Raw genomic sequence first — 26,116 nt, forward strand, 5'->3', positions numbered from 1 at the left:
CTAAAATTAATTTATTAATTCAATATATATTTGCATCCACGTCTTCGTATACAGACTTGCAATGTCCTATTTCACCAGTTTGTAGCAGTAGTTAACATAACGACAGTCATTGAATCACGCAAAGAAGAAAATACGTCTTGTGATTGGCTGGGCATTCCGGAAGTAGCGTCACAATAACATGCAGGTTTTCGGTGGGAAAATTATTTGGCCACTATGTGTATGTGATTTTGAATTTGATTGTAGAATCGCTGATGAGAATAAATAAGCATACGCTAAGTGAATGGAAATTTAAAATCAGACTTGAACTCAGTGAATTTTTTTTTGGGGGGGGGGGGTTAACGGGGTGGAAAAAGTTTACTCCCTATTGTTTGCTAGCTCACTAGCATGAGACAACAGTGACGTGTTTTCTCACGGTCAAAGTACTATTTTCTTTTGCGGATGTATGTCTAGTAAGTTACGGTTAGCGTATAACCACATTAAAAGCGTTTATTAATTCGAAAAGTGTCCGCAATGCCCGAAATCAAACTACAGCACGTCGTATCGTGCAGCACCGAAGACAATGTAAGTAAAATGTCTCGCCCGAGTTACAAGACTCTTCATTTTCACTGGTGAGAAGTTGTTGTTAGGTTTGTAAGCATGAACATGGCTCCTTCCTTGTGGCAAACAACAGACTCACAAGGCGGACAACCTGCTAAACCCGGACACGTTCAGAAAGTGGAAAGCTGCCCGAGCTGGAGAGAAGCAGACGTCAATCATTCTGCAGGTGATATTTTACGCTCGCCTCCTTGTGACGTCACTTCCGGCTAGTGTTATAGACGGAGTGCTTACAGAAATATATATGGTCAGGCGGATAGCATTTCATCATCACATATCGACAGAGGAGCAAGGCGGGAGGAGGTAGAAATATTTGAGGGGAAAGTGAGGTGAGGCTTTTCACTCTCCTTTTTTCCATGGAGATTTCCATGAAAGATCTTTTCACGCCATTGCCGCGCGTAATAAATGAACCAATTACTAGTACCACCGGAAATGTCAACTAAATGCTTCGAGAGGGATTAATCTGTTCCGCTTCTCTTCACGAGGGTCGTGGGGGTGCTAGAGTCTATCCCAGCTGTCATCGGGCAGTAGGCAGGGTATCAAAAACAAAATCAAAACATTCTTACTCAAAAAAATAAAAATATGCGGATTGATGGATAAGGGTCAGTCATATCCCCATTCTGGCATTTCTAGTTTGAGAAGGAGGAGCAGGTGCACAGCATCGATATTGGAAATGAAGGCTCGGCCTTCGTGGAGGTACTGGTGGGGAACTCCTCCTCCGTCAGAGATCAGGACTATGAGGTACTACCCAAGCCACACATGCTCCTGCCGTGATTTTCATTTCTAATGTTATCAACTTCAACCCCACTCATCTGTAATTTTGGCCTACCAGGTGCTGCTGGTCACGTCGTCCTTCATGTCGCCCACGGAGAGCCGTAACGGCACCAACATAAACAGGGTGCGCTTTTTCGGACCCGCTCAGCTGCAGAAGAGCACGGCACAGGAGAAGTGGGACCGGGTGAAAATCGTCTGCAGCCAGCCGTACAGTAAAGTAAGGCGGCATGTGAGCGTACCTGTGATGCAACCTGGCGTATGTCAGAGGTCGCAAAAGCATTGCCGCTGTACTTTTTTTTAAGGGTACATTGGTCGGTCGGTTCCAGGGTCATAACTGATCAGGGAATTTGCAGGATTGGCACATCATTTGAATCCGTGACAATAGACACATGAGCGATGTTTATTTGCAAAAGTTGTGAATTTTATTTTAGGTTGTGAGCAGAGCTTGGCGGCAAAGTTTGAAATTTAGTCTTGAGCAGTACACATTACAATAAAAGGCATTTTGATTCTGAACCGCTTCACAAGAGTGTTCGAAAATATACGCACTCGGCACTTTTGTCTCAGATTAAAACATTTTTTAAAATTATTATTATTATTACGTAGTTAACCCTGATTTACCCAGGTGGTCTCACCGTAATCGGCCTGCTCTTTTTTAAGCGACTTGGCCAAGATAGCAGCATGACATTTCAGACAATGACATTAAAGTTGTACTTCAAGTTCAATCGATTTTTCTTTTTTTATTTTTTTTAAATTTTTTATTTATTTATTTTTTGGGGAAAAGTGGGGCAGAGCGCAAGAAATTGAATGACTTGAGGAGAAATATGCTTTGTATTGTATTATTTAACAGTAATTCTAAGATTTTACTGACGTAATTATCTGTGCAAGCTTCCTAAAAATTAGAATAGAGAAAGATTTTTTTTATTATTATTTTATTCTTCCAAGTATTGTAAGCTTCGAAAAACCCATATTGGTTGGACCCCCGTACAAACTATTGGGGAATCGACGTAATTGCTACCAAATATGAACACGGTATACTTGTAAAACCATTTTTTTTCCAATTTAAAATAAATTCGAAACACGTTTGTGCGTCTTGTAGAACATCGCGTACGGCCTGACTTTCGTCAAGTTCCATTCGCCCCCGGACAAAAACGACCCTCCAGTGACATCCCCGGTAAAACACTCACACTGTTATTATTCTTAACCTCTATTTTTTTTTTGTAAATTATTATTTTTGCTCCTTCTCTCTCCACGAGCAGAAATTGACCAAGCTGGGTCAGTTCCGTGTGAAAGACGACGCTCCCGCCTCAGGCTCCAGCATGCAGCCCGGCAGTCTCTTCTTCAGCGCCAAGTCCAGTACTTCCCCCAAAGGCAAATACATGAACAAACTCACTCAATGCAAGACGCTCAGCTCAAAACGAAGCTTTTAGCGGAAGCCGCGAGGAAGGACGGAAGGAAACGATGACGTCACATCATCATGACGCCGACACCAAGTTGTTTAATAAAGATGCTTTGTGCTCATCTGATGCTCTTTTCGTCTTGTAGCGTCGCCGCAGAGTAACAAGTTGAGCTACGCTGCGGCTGCCTTGCAAGCCGCCGGGCCCGCCTCCACAGCAAGCGTTCCTCCAACATCCTCCACCTCACCGCAGGTACTAAGCGATTCCGAATCGTGACAAGCTGCATACGAATGTCCCAACTCGACCAAATCTCTCATTTTCCAAAGCTTTTTTGAAGGAAATGGCCACCTGTCGATTTTCGATGAGCAGTTGCCTGGCAACCGCCCCGAGTCTGGGAAGCTCAATTATAGGAAAGTCTTTACGCGACGCAAACATGTTTGACTACTTTTGTTCTTTTGCACCTTTTACTCGAAAACTTTTGTTTTTGTGTAAAAATATGTTCACCCGATAAATTCGTGCTACATCGTTAGCGCCATGTGATTATTTTTTTTTAGGGGTCAGCTGATTTACTCAGCCACCCGATTTAATCAGCTGTTATTAGCTCTTTTAAAATCTGCATTTGATTTTTTTTTTTTTTTATTCATGCATAAACACATTACAAGCTAAGACAAGAATAAACGTTCTTCCTTCCCCCGTAAAAAAAAAAAAAACCTAAGCAAAGTATTTTTACCAATTTTTCTCTCAGTTGTAAATTTAAATCCATCATTGATATTTCCATACGTTACCATCTACCTATGTAGGCACCTGCAAAGAGAAAGTTCGAGTTCAGCAAAGAGCGTCAATCGGCTTCCGGCCCTCCTCCCGCCAAGAAAAGTACCCCAGGAAGCTCCCCGGAATTCAAACCTGCAACTCCCAAGGTCAAGACGGCTACACCAAGCCCAGGCGCCTCCAAAGGTGACGTTGCATCATCATCTCTAATTGATTTTTTTTGTTTAGTTCTACAACCTCTTGATTGTTCTCCGCAGCCTCGCCAGCGAATAAGTCTGCCGAAAAGAAGCGCGAGAGTTTGCCCAAAGCTAAAGAGCAGCCATCCAAAGGCGTGACGAGTCCCGAGCAAGTGCCCTTCAAGCGCATTATGGAGGGAGTGGTGTTCGTCCTCAGCGGATTCCAGAACCCCTTCAGGGGAGAGCTGAGGGAGAAGGCGCTTGACATGGGAGCCAAGTACCGACCGGACTGGACGCCCGACTCAACGCACCTCATGTGAGTCGCCTTTGGCAGCATCCATTCTGATCAAAATGTGCTCTGTGTAAAAATAAAATAAAATACAAGAATTGCATATGAGATAATGAAAATTTCGCTCTTAAGTCTGCTGGGTCAAAACGAACCAAATTTTGCTCAGAAATTGGACTGATTCACAACTTAGGTCAAATTGACTCAACTTTAGAAAGAAAGAAAAAAATAGTAAAAAGTGAAAAAAAAAATCTACTTACATTTTATGTAATTTATACAGTTTGTGTAATTTTCCCCCAAATTTCAGTTGTTTTTAATAAAGGTTAAAAAAACTAAAATATGTTAATACTTTATTTTAAATATATTTTTGTGGATATTTCTTTGTATTTGGTAGTTTGTTTTTAACATTATTGCTTATTTTTTTATTTTTAGTCTTTTTAATTAAACAATGGTTTATTTATGATAATTTCTTCGATAGTTTTGATCCTATTTAGTTATTTATTTTGCGTTAAAACAGTTTTTTTAGTTCATTTCGTATGAAGTTTTACTGGTTTTATTGAAAAATTCGATTTTTATTTATATTCAATAGTTTTTTTGCATATTTAGTTTAAAAAAAAATCATTTATTTTAATTACCCGCCGTCAATGTCCTTTTTTAAATGGCGAGTTAATTGTTTCTGATTATTTAGTAGTTAATTTTGAACATTTTTAAAGTTTTTTTGTCAGTATTAAAAAAAATCCTCAATTCCTAAATGGTAGTTTTTCCATTAATTGTAAAAAAAAAAATAATAATAATAAAAAAAAATCTGCCTAAAATGTCTGCCTTTGAACACTCCCTCATCTCAACCACCAGACAGGAATTTTCCCATTCTTTTGCTCGCATATTATTGAATGACAAAGAAGAGAGTTTATTTATAACCCTCATTTAAGGTTGCATTTGCACAAAATACTGAAACGGCTTTCGGTCCAACTAAGTGCACTGGTACATACCCCTCAAACTGCAGCCACAATCATGTCGCCTTTTATTTTAACTATTCATGGCATTCACGTACTCCAGAACACTGGCCTTGCCTGCTATCCACGTGCATCTAATCCTTCGCTTTTGCGTGTGCGTGTGTGTGTGTGTGTTTTTTTTCCTCTCTCCTCTCATTAATGTCCAGCTGTGCCTTCGCTAACACCCCCAAGTACAGCCAGGTGAAGTCAGCGGGTGGCATGATCGTGCGTAAGGAATGGGTGATTGACTGCCATAAAAGGAAACAGAAACTCTCCTACAAGAGGTGAGGAAGAGGCGAACATGGGAGGGTGTGCGTGTGCGTCTGTGCGTGTGTGCGTGTGCGGGTGTGCGTCTGTGCGTGTGCGTGTGTTCGCTGTGTTTGATAAACTCCGAAAAGTAAGCTTTAGAAGATTCGAGTCAGTCATGCGACATTCCGCGAATTAGCGATTCAAATTTCCAAAAATCCATTTGATTCGATTCACAAAGGGCCGATTCAATTCAATTTTCGATTGACATGGATTTCATGCAGTGCCAATTTTGACTTTCTCAGAAAAAAAAACAATTCACTTAAATATGTGTGGAAATAACGAATTTATGAATCAATGTTGATGTGCAAAAAGGAAAATCGATTAAAATTCATTTATCGATTTATTTATTTTTATTTTTTTTAACTCAGCCCTAGTGTTGCATAATATGTCACAAAAAATGTCTTTATCAGTGATGCCCTGTTTCCCCCGCACTTTTTGGGAACAATGTTCATACCATCTGGGGTTTCATTTCATCTCATTTATGATAACTGCCACCTTGCACGATAGTCATGAACAGGAAAAAAAATATTACAAGAGCCTTGTCGCACAATTACTGTACATCATGACGCCAGTCACGAGAATTGCCACCGCGCACAATAGAAATAAACAGCACAACTCCAAGAAATCGGCTCAGCAGCAGGAGCTCTGTTAATTTAAAGTGTCAAGGCCACCCGCCGTAGGTCTCGGACAGGACCCGGCAGCTGAATAATGGAGCAGAATTCTCATCTCCAGCTCTAAATTAGCGGTTGAAGATGCAACACTGTGCTAATACACCAGAGTGTGCCGCTCCGCTAATGATTCAAGACGCGACTCTTCCCTTATTCATGGAGAATGAGATCATTATCGTGACCTCATGGTAAAATATCAATCTTTGTCACCGAGCTCCTGCAGTGAAAGCGCACAACTTTTGTAATTAAGGGCCACGCTCATGTTGAAAATATTTGGCTCAGGCTCAGTGGCAGCTGAATGACTTGTCTGCAATGAGCACGACTCAATTTAAATAAATAGAATTGATTAACGGTACATATTAAAGTTGCGTAATTACATATTAGAGTAGCTGTGTTTTTCTATTCTTATGTTTTTGTCTCAACCTTCTGGCACCAAAACCAAAATGGCTGATTGCTTAGTTGATTTCTTTTAAAAAAAAAAAAATTTTTATATATATTTTTGTTTTTTTTTATTCATTTATTTTTTTTGGAGGGGGATGGGGGTGATTCCTGTCATTGTTATCAACATAGATTGCAGATTTTGTTATGATTCTGATGCACTTGCGACAGGTTTTTATTAGGGTCTGTCTGATTAATTCTTAAAATCGTTGCAAAAATCGTTTTATGATTTTTTTTGCTCATTGCTGTTTTTTTTTTTAAACAAATTCATCACATGCACTGACAAAGCAGGAATAATGACAAAATCTGTTTAAAAGTACATTTTTATAAATCAGTCAAATTTTCTGCCTGTTATCCATCATTATTGTTGTAATCATTAAATGATCCAAAAAGTTATTTTTTTTTTTATTATCTGTATTTTTAAATTAATATGCCAATTAATCTGTCATCGGAATTTTAATCTGCCGTTGTTCTGATTATTTAGTGGCATTTTGATTGTAATGATTTTTCACTTCCAGCAGGTATTGATGGATAAATAAATAAATTAATTAATTAAAAAAAAGGGCGGGGGGGACAAATTGCATTAGCCAGAGTGCAAACCCGGTAATAGATTTTCTTTTCACTTATTTTGATACTCGGATCACAAAGGAGTCCAGTGATGCTTCATCACCGCTGTTCAAGATGATTAAAAAAGCGAAGGACCTTCAACTTGAACGGAATCTCGTGCAAGAAACAAGTTTGCAATCTTTTTATATTCCCAAACTCGTCTCTCCCAGAGAGACGGTGCCGTCACGTAGCACTCATCTCCACCGAACGCAACCTCCCCGCCTCCCCGCTTATTATTGTGCATCACCTGTCCTTTGATGATGTTTCCTTTCCTTTATTTACCGGCCTCATCTGCCATGCGTAATTAAAGCCCGCACTTACTTTGATGGCGTCGAGGGCCCGCACAAACACTTGAATACCCGAGTGTCCGCGCTGACGTCACAATACAAGTGGCTGCTACTTAAAATTAGTCGGCGCGCTAATTATGCTGATGCACGTAACAGCGTTATGCCACATGTCTAAAGATATTCCCGTGCGGGACCACCTTCCTGATTTGAGCTGGTCGACACCCCCGATCTATTTTGGAAGTTGTCATCACTCTTATGTGTTCTTTCCTCGGTTGATTAGCGGCCCCCTCCCTCTCTTAACCTTTGCTGCAAACTCATTGAGTATTTCACGCCGCACGGATGAAATCGCTTCATCACGAGCCTGCAAGATTCCCGACTCGTAAGGTTAATAAAGAAGTCGGTTTAGTTGCGCGTTCGCTTTAGATGCTGCAGTCGATTTCCTAACGTAATTGGATTGTGGCCTTGTTGTGTCGACACGCAAATCACACCGCCAGGGGTCCTTTATTGCTCGTGTTTAAAAGCCGGAACATGCCTGCTTTTATTCAACGGAATACATTGTTCACCATCTCGCTTTGTCTCTGTGTGATAAGAGCGATGCTAGATTTTTTTGTTTTATTTATTTATTTATTTTCATCCCTTGGATGACAGTAATTATTACGTAATACAAAATGTAACCTTCACTATGAATAGACTTTCCACTTGTCCTGACTGTTTCAATTCAATTTCCATTAGTCCAAATCTTTTTTTATTTTATTTTTTTTAATAAATAAAATCCAAAAGACTGACTTTGGTAGGGAAAAGATGCATTAGTATTGTTTTACAAAACAAACATTTTGGATTTTTTTGTTGATTGGGGGGGGAAAAAGCTCAAATATAAAACAATTTGCATTTTAATTGTATTTGTTAATGTAAAATTTATTTTTGTTTTACTTTTTATTTTTATTGAAATCCCAAAAAACGGAAACCTAAAAAAATATGTAGTTAGAAAAAATACAAGATTATATATTTTATTTGTATTTTTAAATACATATTTTAAAAATATATACTTTTTTCTCTATAAAATGTTTTTGTTTTAATATAAATTTTTATTTTAAGCTTAAAAAGAAACACAATGAAAAAATAAACTTTGACTGCAAAAACCTAAATATTTTTTACAAATATCAATGTATATATTTCATGTATTTTTTTTTTATCCAGAGTGTATTTGAATCTTTCCAAGTAAAATTATTTTCTCATATGATAACCTTAATTATCCGTAAAAAATACACTTATCTTCAAATCTGCCACCTTACGTAAAATCTAATCAAATATAAAGAAGAGTGAAACATAATATCTTATGTGCTCTCGTCCTCCGGATTCATCGTGTTCTCTGAACGAATGATCTTGCATTTATTTCAAGTGACATTAAAAAAAAATCTTTGACGCCTTAAATTCAAAACAAAACAAAACGTCTTTTGACAGACCCCCCCCCCCCCCCAAAAAAAAAAATAAAAGTACCGCACAGGCTTTTAATCTTCCTGCCACTTTTTTTTTGTTCCTTTTTTTTATCTGTGTTCGGCCGGCAGTTATTTGATGGATGGCGCAGAGTCCAGCTCAGAGAGCGAACTGGAGCCAGACGAACAAAGCGAGGACGAAGCCAACGCAAAGGTACCTTTTGCAAGTGACCGAGGATCAAACCACCTGTGGGATGTTTGCGGTGTTCTGGCGCTCTTCATCTGGCTTCGTCCTGGTTTTACAGACGCAGCAGAAGCAGCCAAAACCCGCGACGCCCAAAAAGGAACCAGAGACGACCAACGTAGATGAGTACGCCGGCTCCACTGACATGGACGACGAACCAGGTTGGTGGCAATCCAACGTTTGCTGGATTTTGTTTAAATCGGACGTATTGGTGACCTGAGCTACGATTTACACCAGGGGTGGGCAAACTTTTTGATTGGCGGGCCACAACGGGTTCTAAAATTTGACAGAGGGGCCGGACCAGGAGGAGATGGATGGATTGTTTTGGTAACCTCACCTCATCAGAGAAAAAAAAAATACAAACACTCTAAAACACAAAAAGCATCGACTCCGTTTTGAGTGTCGTAGCGGGGGCCGCCCCGATGGCCGTGACAGGACTTGGGCATGATTCTCATTTCTATGTTAATGTCGGGCCACAAGTGAAGTGGACGAGGAAGCGCAATAAAAACGCCTACGAGAGGTGCGGCATTTTAATGAGCTCTGCACGTTCCCTGATACCTGCCGCCTTTGCCCTGTCACTCTGTTGTTTTTCTTTTTCCTCGGCTTGAACCCCAACGTTACGACGCGACATTTATTCTCCGACACGAGCATTGCATTCAAATTTAACTCACCTTGTGTGGTGTGGAAAGAATAAAATTTTGAATTTTGTTTTGGAATGTTAGTACTCTATTCTTTATTTCTGAACTTTGTTTTTAAATGTGGTTTGTTATTTTGCTTTTGAATGTCCTCTTAATCATTTAGAGCCGTGGTCCCCAACCACCGGGCCACGGCCCCCGTACCGGTCCGCGGGCCACTTTGGTCCAGGCCGCACAGGTGAAAAAAAAAAAAAAAAACAGTACATCTGCTTCATTTATCATTCGAGGCTGAAAATGATTTCATTTTGAAAAGTCACCGGCTTCTCTCCGTTATATCGTATTCTTGACGCACGTCGTGATGCTAATTGTTTCGGTCGCATTACGCTAATATTAAACGCACAAGCTAGCAAAATGCGTACGACCATTTACGAAGGCCGCTTTGCAATATCCGCAAAAGTTAGAGACTTGTATGAACCGGCCGGTAGAGTTAATACTCGCTGCTCAATGGGCAAGGAGAGCGCCACTGCCAACTACTGGAGTGGAGGTGCTATTACACTTTATTGCAGAACAGCAAAAAAAAAAGCATGTTTCCCCCGGTTCACACGCGCCCCACTCAGCATCGCACCCCCCCCCTCTCTCAAAAAAAGGGGGGGGGGGCCCACCCCACTATTTGAAAAGCACTGGCCTAAATGGTGCATGTGTCGGAATAGATTAACAAATTAGCTTTTGGGTTCACAGGCGCTGACGAGGATTCTGCCGCTGACACGGAGGACGAACTGCAGAGGTAAACACTCACCGCCTCTGGGAACACTCTCCGAGTGGTGTTTAGGGCCCTCAGAGCTAATTTCCGAAAGCAGAAAAGCAAGTTGCAGTTGGAAGAAACTTCAGCTACTAACTACGGGAATTTTTTTCTTTTTAGTTGAAAATGGCGTACCTAACGCACCAAAAGTCAACACAATTAGGGGATGCCGATTTTGGGTGCCAAGCCGAGCTCTAATTTTAAGACGTACCTGAGTAGAAATCGCAGCCCCAGCCCAAAAATGACTGAGAGTCCAAAAAATATACTTTTTTTTTATCCAAAATAAAACGCAAACAACAATGCCTCCGTCGCTTCACCTGCGCCGTCCGCTGTTGTTTGCAATTCCTGCTGCGTTGCTTTCGGCCTAGTCGGCGACGAAACGTGCCGACATGATCTTGCGCCGCTACTGCTGCAAGAGGTGCGCGGACGCTCACCGCTGTGAGAAAATCATCCCATGGCGCCTTACAGGTGGTTGGAGAGTTTGGTTGGGTTGCCGTGACATTTCACTCGACCTTTACATATCCTACAAACAGCCAGCGACTTGTTGCCAATGCCTCCGTCTGGAAAAGTCAAATACACGGACAAGCAAATGTCTGCTTGACCATTTCTCACTCACGGGCTTCTTCTCTGCCATACTAAACATGACTTGAAATCCAGATCCTTGTTTAACACTCTAATGCAGGGGTGGGCAAACATTTTGATTGGCGGGCCACAATGGGTTCTAAAATTTTGACACAGGGGCCGGACCAGGAGCAGATGAATGGAGTGTTTTGGTCACCTCACCTCATCGGAGAAAGAAAAATACATTTAATTTGACATGAAAGTGAACAAAAACATTACAATATTTATGTTTTTGAAATACCAGAGTATTTGGAAAATAAAACATGAACAAGGTTTATTCATTTAATTTATTTTCAAGTTCGGCGGGCTGGATTAAAACGTTTAACGGGCCGCATGTGGCCCCCGGGCCGTAGTTTGCCCACACCTGCTCTAAACCGATCTTGGAAACGCCAATGGTAGCTTTAAAACCCTAATCCTTGCTTGAAACCTAGCAAGTTAATTGGCAAAATTATTTTGCCATGTCAGGGTGGAGAGCAAGAACAGGCGGACGACGGAGACAAAAGCGCTCAAGCAGGACGACGATCCCTACGCCGGCTCCACGGACGAGAACACGGACGCCGAGCAGGAACAGGATCACCCCATCCCGGACCTGCCAGGTTAGTCTCGGTGTCCTTCGTGCACGTCCGCAACCGTCCGGGTTCTGGCTCGACTTTCGTCACCACCGATTGATGATTGTGTCTGTGGTTTCTTGCAGACTACCTGAACGGGAAGCACTTTTTCCTCTACGGGAAGTTCCCCAACAACGAGAGGAGGCTACTGACACGCTACATCGCCGCTTTTAACGGGTAACTAATCCTTTTTGGGACTCTGGTCTTGCAGCCCACTGGTGGTAAAAGGTTAAAGTTCAATTCAGGTCAAAGGTGAGGTTTCAATTTGTGCTTTCCAGACAGGTTTGGGTCTTTCAAATTAGGATTTGGAATTTTAAAGCAGGTTTAAGTGTTTTAATTGAGAGGTTCAATCCTGGGTTTGGATTTCAAATGTTATTTTCATGACTGTGTTAGGATTTTAAGATTGTGTTCGGGTTTTTTAATTAGAGGTTTCAACTTATGATTCCAATTCAGGTTTCGAATGAGGCTTTTTACTTTAAAATGTGTCTGCTTGCCTTTGAACAAAAACACAACTTTGTTTATTTGCTTGACTTCTTTTCGGGCTTAGTGATATCGCTGGCCGCACACACACGAAAGTGTGCAGGACGGAATTTGATGTTTTGTGCGTTCACGTCCTCCTTCACAGCGTTCTGGAGGAGTACATGTCGGACACGGTGCACTATGTGGTGACCAGCGAAGGATGGCACGACTCTTTTGAGGATGTGAGTTCAGTCATCGCCATAATACTTTTTTTTTTTTTTTTTAATATATTTATTTATTTATTTTAATCAAGCAAATTTCATTAGCTTGTATTTTCAATGTTATCAATTCATTTTGGGGAAATCAATACAAAAAATGCGTCCTGGTTATGAAGATTATGGCCACGCCCCCTGCTCTCCTCCTTCCATGTCTTGGTGGGAGTCACCTGTGCAGAATTTATTTATTTATTTATTTATTTTTATTCCATTTTCCATTCTGTGAATGCTTTGCAACTGCAACAATAGCAGTGTTGTGTATTTCTCTTTTCTTTTTTTTTTTTTTGCATTTGGGACATGGTAGTTTTCTCCACAACAAATATTTATTACTTGCGTCCGATTTTTAGGCGCTGATGGACAACGGCAACCTGAACTTCGTCAAACCGGCTTGGATCTACGCAATCAACCAGCGTCAGAAGCTGCTGCCTTACCAGCCGTACACCGTGGTGCCGTGAAACCAACGTCTTTTTGTCTTTTTTTTTTTGTTTTTTTTGTTTCCATGAGCGAGAGTTGCTTTTTCTGTCTGGCTAACTTTTAATGCAAAGGTCACATCAGCATCAACTCCAGCTCGTTTGTTTGTTTGGATTTTTTTTTCCTGGGAAGACTTTATTTGGCCTCTCTCCGGTTACCTTTATCTGAAAAATTCCTCTTCAGCTGCGGCTGTCGGCGGCGCCGCTGATAAGACGCTTTTTATGAGGCCTTCGCAAAGTCAGGTGAAATGTTTCCGTATTTGTTTTTTCCCCTTTCCACTTTCATATCAGAGGAGGAGTTAAGATTCAATAAAAGTTTTTTTGTGTAATATTGCTGTAAGGCGACCTTGTTTGTCGAAAAGAAACAAAGTCGATTTTGAATTAAAGGTGCCATTGACATGACTTGTATTTCTTTGTACCGATTGTTTGATAAAGATCATCAAGACCATGAGAATTGCAAGCTTGATTGCTTTTTATTAGTCTGGGAGTTTGTTTTTGTCAGACTTTTTGAACATTATTTTGTACTTTTTGTGCTCAAAAATAATTTTTAATGGCATTTTCGTCGTAGATTTAACAGATTTTTATTTTTACTATTTTTGTCAGTGTTTGTGGGATTTATGGCATGATTTTTGTCATTTTTATCAATTGGTGCTCTGTTTTTTTTGTAGGATTGGGGAAATATTGTCCATTAGCAGTTATTTTTTGGGATCCTCCCTGAGTGGGAATTTTGTTTGTGCGTAAATTTTTGTGGGAATTTGTCCATTTTTGTGGGGGGGGGGGTCCATTTGGTGTGATATCTTTTTATTTTTGTATTGAAGTCAATTTTGGGAGGATTTTTCACTTTTAGGGGACATTTTTAGGTGATTTTTTTCTGGTGGGGTTCTGTCCATTTTGGAAGGGGATTTGGATTTTTTTGTCCATTCTTTCTATCATGTTGGCTTGAATTTCTGTCTATTTTTGTGAGCATCCATTTTAATGGTAGTTCATGCCCATTTTTGTGTGATGACAGATAATTTTGTTTGACCTGGGAATTTTTCTCCATTTATTGATTTTTTTATTTTTATTCCTTTTTTATAGTATTGTCGATTTCTGTGTCCATTTTGGAGTGAATCTTTGAATGTGTGTGTGCGAGGTTTGTTGATTTTTGTGGGATCTGTTCCCATTTCTATGGAATTATGTGTTTTTTTCTGTTTTTATGTGGGTATTTTCCTGTTTCTTTGTTTACAGTTATCTTGGCTGCTGTTTTTTAATGAACGCTCCGGGGCTTGTGCAGTTCTGCTCTACTTGTTTGCAGGAGATTAGGGAGAAACTTTGAGGCGGTCTCAGTCTCGGCATGCAACGAACCTGAAGTTTGGACAATTACCACCCCACTAGAAAGTGGTATTGAGATTTTATTTTTGAACTTGCGACTGCTAAAATGTGTATTTTATGTGATTCTTTTGATAATGGTTTATGAACTAGTTATTCAGTTTGCATTCTCAGGCTATACGATAAACTGGAATAAATCCACCATTCTACCGGTGACGAACAAACCTTGGTCTACCCGAAGCACAGAACTTCACCCTGGACTCCCTGGCGACATAACTAACATGTTTAATGTGCCCGACTCACTTTGCAGGTGCATCACAGACTTCCCAACGGACATGCAACAACGTGCAGCTGGTGACGTCTGTCTCAAATACAGCGACCATCAGCGCCGGCATCCCTCAGGGCTTTGTACTTTCACCCTTGCAGGTGTCCATCTTGGGGGCACACAAATACACCAAAATCTAGACCCCCTTAAGGAATCATTGAGGGCTCCCAGAAAGTCCTCACATTCCCCCTCCACCCATCAACACCTGGGGCGGTGCCTCATCTGTTTTTGTTTTTTCTCGGCATAAACAACATTAAAACATGCTCACCCCCCCAAAAAAATGGATTTAAAGCATTTTGACAGTTTTCTTTAGCCTGTTCTTGATTGGCTGATTCATCCGTCACTCAAAACATTCAAATTCCCTCAGGTGTGCATCGCTTGTCTGCACCCAATTACGTGCCAGCGCTGCTGCGTTCACGTCAACAAGGCGCGCGTGCACGCAGGTCTGCCCATGCAGCCCCCACCCCTCTCTTATCCCCCCTCCCCCTCTCCCTCCACGCCTTGCCGACGTTCGAGTGCCGAGACGCTGCTAAAGCAGGCGGGGAAGCCCCGAGGGAAAACCGCGCTGCGTGCCGGAGCTTGTGAGCGCGGAGGCGAAGCGCGAGTGGCCGTGGTCGTGGTCGAGGTTGCGGACGCCGCCTTGTCGTCCCGGACGGGATGGTGAAAGGGGAGCTGACCTGAAGCCTGGAGCCGGTGGGTCAACCGTTTAACCTATTATGAAATTATTGCCGGAATTTTATGTAGACATTGCCATAAACTCAGATGCCATGTTGTTACTGAGACGGCATCTAACATAGAAGAATAAAATTGCTACAACGTTGACATGTTTTAAAGACGCTATTTTGTTACATTTGAACTTTTCTCATTAATATGTTGATGTTTTTTTACTATACATGACACGATGTTGCCTTTAACTCCATTTTATACTTTCACGTTAATTTGACAGATTTTATCGAATTGTTTATTCAGAAATGCCAAATAGATTTTGTTCACTTGAAATTTATTCGCATGAAAAAAAAATATATACAGGCTTTTTATGACACAATATTGGAAGTTGGCTCTTTTGTGTATTAATAATGATAAATTGGACTAGTTAAAAATTGCAAATAGAAGCCTTTTTATAGTTATAAAAATCTATATATAGTATAGTGGAATTCTGGATTTTAAACGCATGAGTAAAAAAATTCAAGTTCTGTTTTTATTATTTTAGCTATAAGATGTAATGTTTCTAAAGGCATGAGTAGTCAGGATTTTTTTATGCTGGATGTCAGCCACTTGACATTATAATTTGTGGTCTTTTTTTTATTACAAGTACGGTAAGTTATGGTTTTTAATTAGAAATCTAGAAAACCTGTATTTTTTTTGGGGGGGGGGTATTTTTACAGTATGCTACTTTGAAACTGCATCTTTGATAATACACCTGTCAAGAAATGAATCAGGAGTCCAACTCAACTTTATTCATATAGAGCATTCTTAAATCAACCATAGCAGCATTCAAAATGTTGTACATAAAGTACAAATCAGAAAAAAAGCAAAGACAATTGAAACAATACAGCAAAGACAGTAAATAGTAATAAAACACTGAAATAATACAGAGTCGAAAGCCAAAAAATAAAAAATGTGTGTGCCAATGCGGAGCCTTGTTTTCTTTCAAAGTCAGCTGGGATAAACTCCAGCTCGCGGGTGACCCTCAAATGGATTAGTGGTAGACATAATGGATGGATGAATAAATACATATTTATTGAGAGAATCATGCTGTTGAAAAACAATGCTCTAGGTCAAAATTTTCCATATTTTACTGGCATATTAAGAGGACATTTGGCCATAATGCGTGTTTATGGTTGCACAAAGTCAAACTCACCAAACATCTTTCAAGGACACGCCATGAAAGTCTGAGCGGGAAGTGGAGGTCAAACTGATAACCTCAAACCTGATCTGCTCAAACCAGCAGCAAGCAAGCGAAACCCCCACCGGCGATTTAGGGAGCTCGTTAGAAGCAATCGGCAGGGGGGGAAAGGGGGGGGGGCGTCAGCGCATCCATCACAGATGAAGTCGTCTCAGCTCTCACTGCGTCTCATTTCATTCCAGCCATGTTGTCCACTTCTTACACTCGTACGCCAGCACTGTCTCATCGCATCTGAAACGTGCTTTCCAGTGGCGCCTTGAGACACAAGTTAAATGCGACTCAAAACTCTCATATCTCAAATCAGCTTTTGCCCCTTGGGGGGGGGGGGGGCGGACATGAAATTCTTTTGCCATTCTTTTTAATGGAATAGAAGATTACCGGGCGGTTGAACGACCCCAGCCACCGCAGTGCTTGCACATAATGACTGCAATGATGGTGTTAGCAGGCCTGCTTGACTGGGAGAATGTCAGGAGATAAGTGGAGTGAGGCATTTTTTTATTAGAGACTGATGAAAAGCTTCATTGGCGGAGCGCCGGATAGCACAGAGTTGGAAGAGCAAGAAACGAGATGAAATAATTAGTTACTTCCTGCGTCCTTTGAAAACGCGGCTCCTGTGGACAGTTGCACGAAGCAACTTTCAATGTCTCTCAAGAGTAGACCCACAAAAAAAAAAAAAAAGGCTCCGAAGCCATAGGGTCCCTTTCCTTTCCTTTCATTTTTATTTATTTATTTATTCCGGCACAGTATGCATCTCCGTGGCAACATGAAATTGGGCAGACATGCTTATAATAGATAGACCAACAAGAAAAGTCTGAAAAAAGCCAAGGTCAAGAAGACGGGGGAAGTCTACCATTTAGTTTTTTATTCTTTTTTTTTTTTATTCATTTTTTTTCGGGCTTTCAAAGGTTTTGGCCTATTTTTTATTTATTTTTTTCAGTAAAATGCAGCCTTTGTAGAGAGGCACTTATCTACACTTAGATACAGAAATGTTTTTTTTTTTTTGCTTCGTCATTTTGGCTTTCTTTTTCATTTAAATGTTTTTTTTTGTCCAAAATTCCACCAGTTTCACTTGCCTACATGAAATTTGGTAAGCATCTGATATCTATCATGAGTAGACCCTCGCAAAAAGACTCCAAAGCCGGGCCTAAAATGCACAGGAAAGCTTTTTCATTTTATTTGAAGTGGATATTTTAGGTCCATTTCAGCCATTTTTGAAGCAGACGTCAAAGACAAACTTATTCAAGAAATTCTAACCAATTGTTACGGACTAAAGAATAGTGATGGGTAAATGAAGCTTCAAGTCTGCTTCATTAACCAGTTGTAGTATTTTTGGTCTCCTGTTGATGTTCTGTTCAACATTGGGCTAAAAAAACACTGACTTGCCATTTTTTTTAAACCCTTTATTGAAACCAACAGTGCCATCTAGAGGACACAAAAATATAATAACTGGTTCATGAAGCAAAATTTGAAGCTTCATTTTCACAATCACCAAGAGCGGGTGTGTGCAAACTATGGCCCGGGGGCCACATGCGGCCCGTTAAACGTTTTAATCCGGCCCGCCGAACTTGAAAAAAATTTAAGTGAATAAACCTTTCATTTAAAATTAAATGTATTTTTTTCTCTTATGAGGTGAGGTGACCAAAACACTCCATCCATCTGCTCCTGGTCCGGCCCCTCTGTCAAATTTTAGAGCCCATCGTGGCCCGCCAATCAAAAAGTTTGCCCATCCCTGACTAAGAGGGATGTTTGACGTTTATTACCGTCAGTGGCAGTCAACGGGTTAATTATGCAAAAAAAAAAAAAAGCACAATAAATAAAAAAATATTACCACCAATTTGATGTGTATAAATATGATAATAATCGTCATACATAACCTAATATTCCGCTTACGAAGGCGCTTAAATTGAGTAAATTAAGTCAATATGCCACCATTATGCACAGATGTGTTGTTAATTTTGTCGCGGTTATGCAAGCCGTATTTTGCCATCTGTATTTTTTCCTTATTGTAATCATTTCACAGGTGATTAAATTTGTGGCAGAAAATAAACGGTTTGCTCATAAAAGAAAAGAAAAAAAGATAATTGAGTCACACTCGCTGCTGCCTTTCCGAGCACAGTTTTAATTAGCTTTGTTGCTCTTTATCGTTGTTATTACATCCAAGCTCTCAACGTAGCACATTTATTATACATAAAGTCGATCGGACGTGATCACATCAAATCCTTTAATGACTTTATTACAGCAAAATGACTTATGGGTTTCCTTGAATGAGATTTTATCCGATATCATTTATCAACAACACTTTATGGATATTGTAGCAGTTGCGTCTGCAGAACGCGTGCGACCCGTGTCGTCATTAACTCATTTACTACCGGCCGAGTGGAAAAAAATAAAGAAATAAAGAAAGTAAGGATCTTGGACGTCTTTAGCCGTCAATGGCAGTAAATGAGTTTCATGAACATCATGTGTGACCCTCCTCCAGCTGTCACCTTTTTCCTCCCCAGCATTTGCCAAATGATTGCGATAGATTGGCGGCGAGATGATCAATCGATGATCCGCACCTCAACAAAGCCATTATCCTCTCAGGCTTGATTCCATCCCGCTCGTTGCTGGTTGTTGTATCGACTGACGGAATTGTCATCTGCTTTAAATATAGCTACAACGTGCACAAATCGGGAGGAAAGCATGAAAGTGATGGCTTCGTGCCACTCTTGACTGATTACGTGAGGCACAATCAGCAGCTGGAGTTGTGTAACTGGGCAATATCAGGGACAAAAAGAACAAGTGCTTTCTTTTTGGATTAGGTTGTGCACCATATTTGTCCCAACGTAATGTCGGCCATCTTTGTGGAACGTGGTGTCCGCCATTAATATGGAGTGAGATGTCGGCCATCTTTGTTGAGTACCTTCTCATGTGATGCCCACCTTGTTTGTGGGGTTTGTCCCAACGTAATGTCGGCCATTTTTGTGGAGTGTCAGTCAAGTTCATGCAAAGTCACGAGTAAGAGTAATGAAGCTCTTTTGTTTAAAAATATATATATATTGGTGTGAGAAACGTGGCAACTCACAACGCCTCGGTTCTGTCTTGGAAAAAAAAAAAAAAAAAATCAGAATACAATTATGTTAACTTTTTAATTTTTTATTTTTTTTTTTTTACTGGCGGTCCCCTCCAAAATGGGTCTGCGTCCCATTTATGGGTCTCGACCCAACAATTGAGAACCACTGATGTATGCTACGTTTGTGTAATGTGTTCCCACCAGTGTTTGCCGATTGTCACATTGACCAAATTTATCGAGTTTAATATCCGTAACGTTTATTGGGTCAGTTATCCGCATGTGTCTCAATATTTGAGTCTGCGCAATGTGTTCTATTTTTTGTGTCCAAGCCAATCTTGCTCACTCTGTCTGAGTCAGAACTCCTTCCAAATGAGTGCACTCACAGCCGGCTTGGAAAATAATCTTCTTTTGTGTCACCCTCTTTTTCAGAGCGACCATGTCTACTGCAGCGTCACCATGACTTCCCGCAACGACTCCGTCGCCATTTCCCCGCCTCCTCCGCCGCCACCTCCTCCCCCTCCTCCACCGCCTCCCTCCTCCTTACCGCTGCCGACCCTCCATCTCAACTCCTCCACAGCCCTGGCCTCCGCCTCCCCCTCGTACATCCCGCTCTCCTTGGCCGGCAATTGCAGCGGGGCGGCGTCCTCGGCCTCCTCGCCGCCGTACAACTTCTACGCCGTGCTGCTCGTGCTGCTCATCTTCTGCGTGGTGTTCGGCAACGTGCTGGTGTGCGTGGCCGTGTCGCGGGAAAGAGCCCTGCAGACCACTACGAACTACCTCATAGTTTCCCTGGCTGTGTCTGACCTGCTGCTGGCCACCCTCGTCATGCCCTGGGGGGTCTACCTGGAGGTACGGTGGTGGCTCAGACCCACTCACAGTTTTCATCCCTATACGCTCTCCTGACAGTACCTTGGCAGACAAAAACCAAAGAAGCCTAACACTTCATTTATTTACTTAATCACCTTTAATTGAGTAGAAGAGAGTAAGAACCATCACAAAAAAAAAGCCCCCAAGAAAAAGCTAAAAACACTTGCAAATACTCTACTGAGCTGCTGTTGCTGGGCAGACTATATGGGGCAGACTGATTTGTGCCCCACCGTCCCCTTTACCATTATGTTCAACATGCTGTTCTTTTTCCAGAGGGATAATACACACGCACACGCACACACACACTCAAATTTTCCAAAGAAAAAAGATAAACCCACTTGCCGTTATTGTACTGAACGGCTGTTGCTAGGCAGACTATATGGGGCAGGCTGATTTGTGCCCCACAGTCCCATTTAATATGATGTTCAACATGCTGTTCTTTTTCCAGAGGGATAAAAAAAAACGCACGCACACACACTCAACTATCGACACAAAAAAAATTCCATAAAAAACACACTTGCACTGATTGAACTGAACAACTGTTGCTAGGCAGACTATGTGGGGCAGAATGATTTGTCGAATGATTTAAAGAAAACACGCACACACACTCAAGCCAAAGAAAAACTTTCACATATTCTACTTAGCAGCTGTTGCTCGGCAAAAAAATAAAAAAAAATGGGGCAGAATCATTTGTGCCCCACGGCCAATTAATTAATTACTCAATTAAATTATAAATTGCGAATGCAATGACATTTTGCCGAACTTGGTGGCAGAACCATTTGCGCCCCACAGCACATTTCGAAACGTGACTGTTGACTCAGGCGTGAATCCAGAAGAGGACAACCAAAATGGATGACGGACGATTGCTTGCTTGTGTCTGCGTGCTCTGCGATTAGCCCGTCGAACAGTCCAGAAAACACCCCTCATGTCGGTGAAACTTTTATTTATTTTTTTTCTCCTCCCGCTCACCTGCCACCGTAATGAGAAGAGAAAATGGAAGGATCGATGTTCTTCCATCTGAAGCAATTAATTTGAGCCGCCGTTGTCATTGGCGCTCCCGTAAAAGTGAATTATTTTGAAATGTAAATGTGAAGAATTGATCGCTCTTGTCTTGGCTGACAATGAACTATTCATGTTAAGGGGCTAATTAATAAGAATGTTGGCAGGCACATTGTGCAAGATGCATTAGACGGATAGATCGCGCTTATCATCTTGGATGTCGCTCGTTGATGTCTTTTTTCATTTTTTTGGGAGGTCGGCTAATTGCGTGCGTGTGTTTGAAGGTGGTGGGCGAGTGGCGCTTCAGCCTGATCCACTGTGACATCCTGCTGACTCTCGACGTGATGATGTGCACCGCCAGCATCCTCAATCTGTGTGCCATCAGCATCGACAGGTGCGCCTCCAAACTTTGGACTCATTTTTGCAAAACAAGGCTGTTCGTTACCGGCGGCGTGCATCCCTCCACAGAAGACGATTCAATACGGTTTTCGGTACGCGGGGTGCGCCACGATTCAAGGACGGTTCGATTTGAAAGTGGAACGATTCAATTCGGTCCGATTCGATTTGGTGCGGCGCGGTTTCATTTTACTGATGGTCAACTTGTCCGTAGTGAGAATGTGGCATTTCCCTCAAAGATGGATCTCGCCGATTAATTCGTTTACGACCATTGACGGATAAAGACGTCAAAGATCCATTTATTTATTTTTTTTTTTTCAATTATTAAAAAATAAATAAATAAAATCTGATTTGTGTGCACGCTGCAGGTACACGGCGGTGGCCATGCCCTTGTTGTACAACACACGTTACAGCTCCAGGAGGAGGGTGGCGCTGATGATCGCCGCCGTATGGTTCCTGTCTTTCGCCATCTCCTCCCCGCTGCTCTTCGGACTCAACAACACCGGTAACACCCGAAACATCAACTTAGCCACGGTGGAGCTTCTGCCAAATTTCTCGCGGATGCTCGTAGAGGGTTACATTTTGGTGAGGTGGTTCGAAATTGAAATCGCAATGTTGGTCCTTTTGAATTTTTTTTTGGGAGGTGGTACTTTTGGGTCAAAGTTTGGAGAGGTGTTAACGAGCTGAAGTGATTGACGTGCGTTTTCCTGCCCTCCAGCGGACCGCGAAGGCACCACGTGCAGCTTCGCCGACCCGGCTTTTGTGGTGTACTCGTCGGTGGCGTCCTTCTACGTGCCGTTCATCGTCACCCTGCTGGTGTACGCTCAGATCTGCGTGGTTCTGCGCAGGCGCGGCCGACGCACGGCGCCCCCTCGAGGACACATCGGGCCCGAAGAGACGCAGCGGCACAGGAAGGTAGCTGTTACCTCCACCAGGGAACTTTGGTTTTGGTGGTCGTTTTGTTAGTTAGGCTAGTGTATTGCAATTTATGTGATTGGGTTTCTTTATTTAATTATGAAGTGAATTAAGAGTTGGTTCGTGTGTGCTCTAAAAATGGATTAACAGAAATGTAAGTGTTGGAAATTTTAGAAATTTTAATTCATTTAACCCAAGTTTTTGGGTCAAATGAAAACCCCTTTTTTTTCTATTTTCAAAACGACCCAATCTTTTGGATTTCGTACAAAAGAACTTATTATTATTATTTTTTTTTTCAAGTTTTGTTGGTTATTCGTTTTGTTTACCCAATTTTTAGGGTTAAATGAATAACGCACAAAAAGTTGGGTCGGTCCCTTTTTGACCCCCATATTTTATTTATTTATTTATTTATTTTAAGTGGGCATTCAAAATAGCTGGGTCAAAAATAAACCGATTTGGACCAAAAACGGACACTGACAAAATTTGGCTTATCCATTTGACCCAAAACGTTGGGTTAAATAAATAAACCCCAAAACAACTTTATTGATTTATTTATTTTTATACGAAACACAAAAGAACCTATCTATAAAGTTATTTTGTGGGTTATTTCTTTTTTACCCAATTCTTGGTCTTAAATGAATAAACCACAACGTTGGGTCGGTTCCTCTTCGACCCACATTGGTTCATTTCTGAGTTTGTCAAAGTGGACATTCAAAACAGTAAAAAAAAAAAAATCTGATTTAGATCAAAAAGTGACTGACCCAAATTTGTGTTAAATGAATAACCCACAAAACATTTTTTTTGGTACAAAATAACCCAACCTTTTGGGTTTTGGACAAAATTTTATTATTATCATTATTTTTTTTTTTAATCAAACTTTGAGTTAAATGAATTAGCCAACAAGTTTGGGTCGGTCCTTTTTTGACCTATATATTTGTTTATTTTTGATTCAACTGTTTTTTTCAAATGGACACTCACAACAGTTGGGTCAAAAAGGGACGACCTGTTACTTGGTCCGTTTGACCCAACTTTCTTTCCAGATTGTTTTGTACAAAACAGCAGGCAAGCCATTATGTTTTGCTAAGTCACTCAAAGAAAGACAACACAATCAAACATTTTCAACCCAGCTGTGAGAAAATGCCTTCGACAAAACAGATGATGGAGTTTGATTCTTGCCAATTTTCCTTTTCTGTTTTCCAGAATAGATGCACACAGCCAGAGGATGTGAAATTGTGCGCTTTAATCCTGAGACCCTCCACCGCAGCCCCCCAGCGCAAGCGGGTGGTGAGTCGAAAGAGTTTGTTTTTTTTGTCGTTTACAATTTTTGTCAGCAACCGGCCAATATTTTGTTAAGTGGAAGCACGCAAGCCGGCTGCAAGAAGATTGCATTGATCTTGAAGTTTTATGTTGTGGTTTTGTGGCAAAATAGCACACATCTGCAAAATTGATTAGTCCAAATGGCGACAAAAAAAATACATTTCACACACACCTTTTTTTGGATGAATAATTTTTGACTTTTATTTTTTTTCATCTTTTTTTCATTAAAGGACTTTTTACATTTTTTTTTGTTCAATTTGGGATTAGGCTGCGCATTGAAATTTACATCATCTTTATTTATTTACAATAATTTTATTTAGAAAAAAAATGAAATTATTCTAATCAATATTGTCTTGAATTATAATAAATTATTACATTTAATAAATCCGTATTTCATTATTTATTAAATTGTTCATTGACATTCTTTTTTACAATTTAAAACAATGCAATTTCACGCATATTGATTTGATTATTGGTTTATTTATTTAATTAAGAATTTAATGTTTTATGCAATATTCATTTATTCAGGTTTTTTTTTGCGAATGATGTTAAATTTCAAATTTAAAAAAAGTTGCAAATTATTTAATATATTTGATTATTCATTTATGTGCAGTTATTTTATGAAATTCAAACAAGTATAATTTTACTTGATACATGGATTCATTTGAATTATGAATTCATCCAAATTCTGAGTATAAGTTAAACGCCTCTGTATATGATTATTTTGTCAAATATTGTTGCGGTAGACGCTGGTGAAGGAGGCAGTGGTGCACCCTCTGGAGGTGGAGCGCGGTCGTTTTCTGCCGCAGCCCGAACAGAGCAGAGCCGTGCCGCTCGCTGACCAGACGTCGCGCCCGCCGCGCCCCAGCCGGGCGACCATCTCGCTGTCCGTCTCGGTGGGTCCCGCCCCAGCCCTCCCGTGCACGGTGACGCGCTCGGCCCTAACGCCCCGCCCCCCCACGCTGGAGGACGGCATGCGAGGCCGTGAGGGCTGGCGGGAGCGCCGCGGCGGCGGCTGGGCGGCCGGCGTCACCAAGGAGAGGTCCAGGGGGAGGATGTCGCAGCAGAAGGAGAGGAAGGCCACGCAGATGCTCGCCATTGTGCTCGGTGAGCCGCCCCAATCACAAATCACATCAGTAATTAAATCAGCCGGCCAATTCATCGGTTGGGCTCCAATTCTGTTTTTGTCTTCCTTTTCCAGGCGTGTTCATAATCTGCTGGCTGCCCTTTTTTCTGACACACGTCCTGAAGGCTCACTGCGCCAGCTGTTGCATCTCGCCGTCGCTGTACAGCGCCGTCACATGGCTGGGCTACCTCAACAGTGCCGTCAACCCGGTCATCTACACCACCTTCAACGTGGAGTTCCGCAAGGCCTTCATCAAGATCCTCCTCTGTTGACCGCGATCGGACGATGGCAACACAAAGCAGTTTTCGCAAGGATGCAAGCTGAGGCCTGAGTGAGTCTCACCGGACATTTCATTAGGTACACCTACACCAGTTATTTTTTTTATTTTTTCATAAAATACACAAAGTATATGTATTTTCCTGAATTACAATGCTGATGTTCCAACTGCGCATAATTTTACTGTGACAAACTTTTTTTTTTTCATCTTGAACGCATTATTTTTTTACTTTTCAAATCCTCCGATTTTTTTTTACATGCAGTTCAGTTGTATTTAATGTATTTAATTAATTTTAAGTAAAATACATTTGCATATAATCTTTAGGAACTGTTTGTTTTTAAGTGTCTTTCAATAAAATTTATATTCAATTAATTTAAATCAAATCATGAAATACATTTGTTGTTTTTTTTGTTTTTTTTTCAAATTCAAGCCCAGTGTTAATGTTCAAACTGTGTATGTTTGTGACATACAAAACTATTACATTTTAAACCCCTCTCTTGCTTTTGTGAACCCTAAGGACTACTACGCTACTGCATTTCCCCCCCCCCCCCAATTATTTTTTTTGCAATTATTATTATTAAAAATGTCTCTACCTATGCATACATCAACACAAACAAAAAAAATACCAAAAAAGATAAACAAGCCCAAACCTGGATTTAGAAAAATGGACCCCATGCAGAATGTAAAACATTCCTAAACGAGCCCCGGGAACTGCCTTGTAGCTCCGTCAGGGAAAAAAAAACATATATATCCAAAATGGAATTACTTTTCCCTGCTTCTTGTAAATGTTTG

General features: G+C 41.0%; 2 protein-coding genes across 2 annotated transcripts; both read left to right on the top strand.

The window, feature by feature from the left end:
* The first annotated feature begins 154 nt into the window (after window positions 1-154).
* On the top strand, window positions 155-13,290 carry xrcc1 (X-ray repair complementing 1). Its single transcript, XM_088306819.1, has 17 exons — window positions 155-561; window positions 671-763; window positions 1,228-1,335; window positions 1,427-1,585; window positions 2,465-2,539; window positions 2,625-2,736; window positions 2,911-3,014; window positions 3,563-3,716; window positions 3,788-4,022; window positions 5,152-5,268; window positions 8,858-8,939; window positions 9,031-9,130; window positions 10,343-10,388; window positions 11,490-11,620; window positions 11,719-11,809; window positions 12,258-12,333; window positions 12,714-13,290. The coding sequence occupies exons 1-17, from the start codon at window positions 511-513 to the stop codon at window positions 12,819-12,821; spliced, it is 1,842 nt and encodes a 613-aa protein (XP_088162945.1). The 5' UTR covers window positions 155-510; the 3' UTR covers window positions 12,822-13,290.
* Window positions 13,291-14,863: 1,573 nt separating this feature from the next.
* drd2l (dopamine receptor D2 like) lies at window positions 14,864-25,434 on the top strand. Its single transcript, XM_088306369.1, has 8 exons — window positions 14,864-15,162; window positions 19,857-20,276; window positions 21,578-21,687; window positions 22,058-22,194; window positions 22,408-22,604; window positions 23,805-23,888; window positions 24,668-25,028; window positions 25,123-25,434. The coding sequence occupies exons 2-8, from the start codon at window positions 19,884-19,886 to the stop codon at window positions 25,317-25,319; spliced, it is 1,479 nt and encodes a 492-aa protein (XP_088162495.1). The 5' UTR covers window positions 14,864-15,162; window positions 19,857-19,883; the 3' UTR covers window positions 25,320-25,434.
* The last annotated feature ends 682 nt before the right edge of the window (window positions 25,435-26,116 follow it).

The sequence above is a fragment of the Idiotropiscis lumnitzeri genome, chromosome 10 (genome assembly GCF_059441095.1).
Source record: "Idiotropiscis lumnitzeri isolate Australia: NSW breed Sydney's pygmy pipehorse chromosome 10, RoL_Ilum_1.0, whole genome shotgun sequence".
Lineage (NCBI taxonomy): Eukaryota > Metazoa > Chordata > Actinopteri > Syngnathiformes > Syngnathidae > Idiotropiscis > Idiotropiscis lumnitzeri.

Coding starts and splice junctions, on each gene's coding strand:
- xrcc1 (XM_088306819.1), top strand. CDS start 511: ATGCCCGAAATCAAACTACAGCACGTCGTATCGTGCAGCACCGAAGAC. Junction 1,336..1,426: donor TCAGAGATCAGGACTATGAG/GTACTACCCAAG, acceptor TTGGCCTACCAG/GTGCTGCTGGTCACGTCGTC. Junction 1,586..2,464: donor GCAGCCAGCCGTACAGTAAA/GTAAGGCGGCAT, acceptor TGCGTCTTGTAG/AACATCGCGTACGGCCTGAC.
- drd2l (XM_088306369.1), top strand. CDS start 19,884: ATGACTTCCCGCAACGACTCCGTCGCCATTTCCCCGCCTCCTCCGCCG. Junction 23,889..24,667: donor CCCCCCAGCGCAAGCGGGTG/GTGAGTCGAAAG, acceptor TTGTTGCGGTAG/ACGCTGGTGAAGGAGGCAGT. Junction 25,029..25,122: donor GATGCTCGCCATTGTGCTCG/GTGAGCCGCCCC, acceptor TTCCTTTTCCAG/GCGTGTTCATAATCTGCTGG.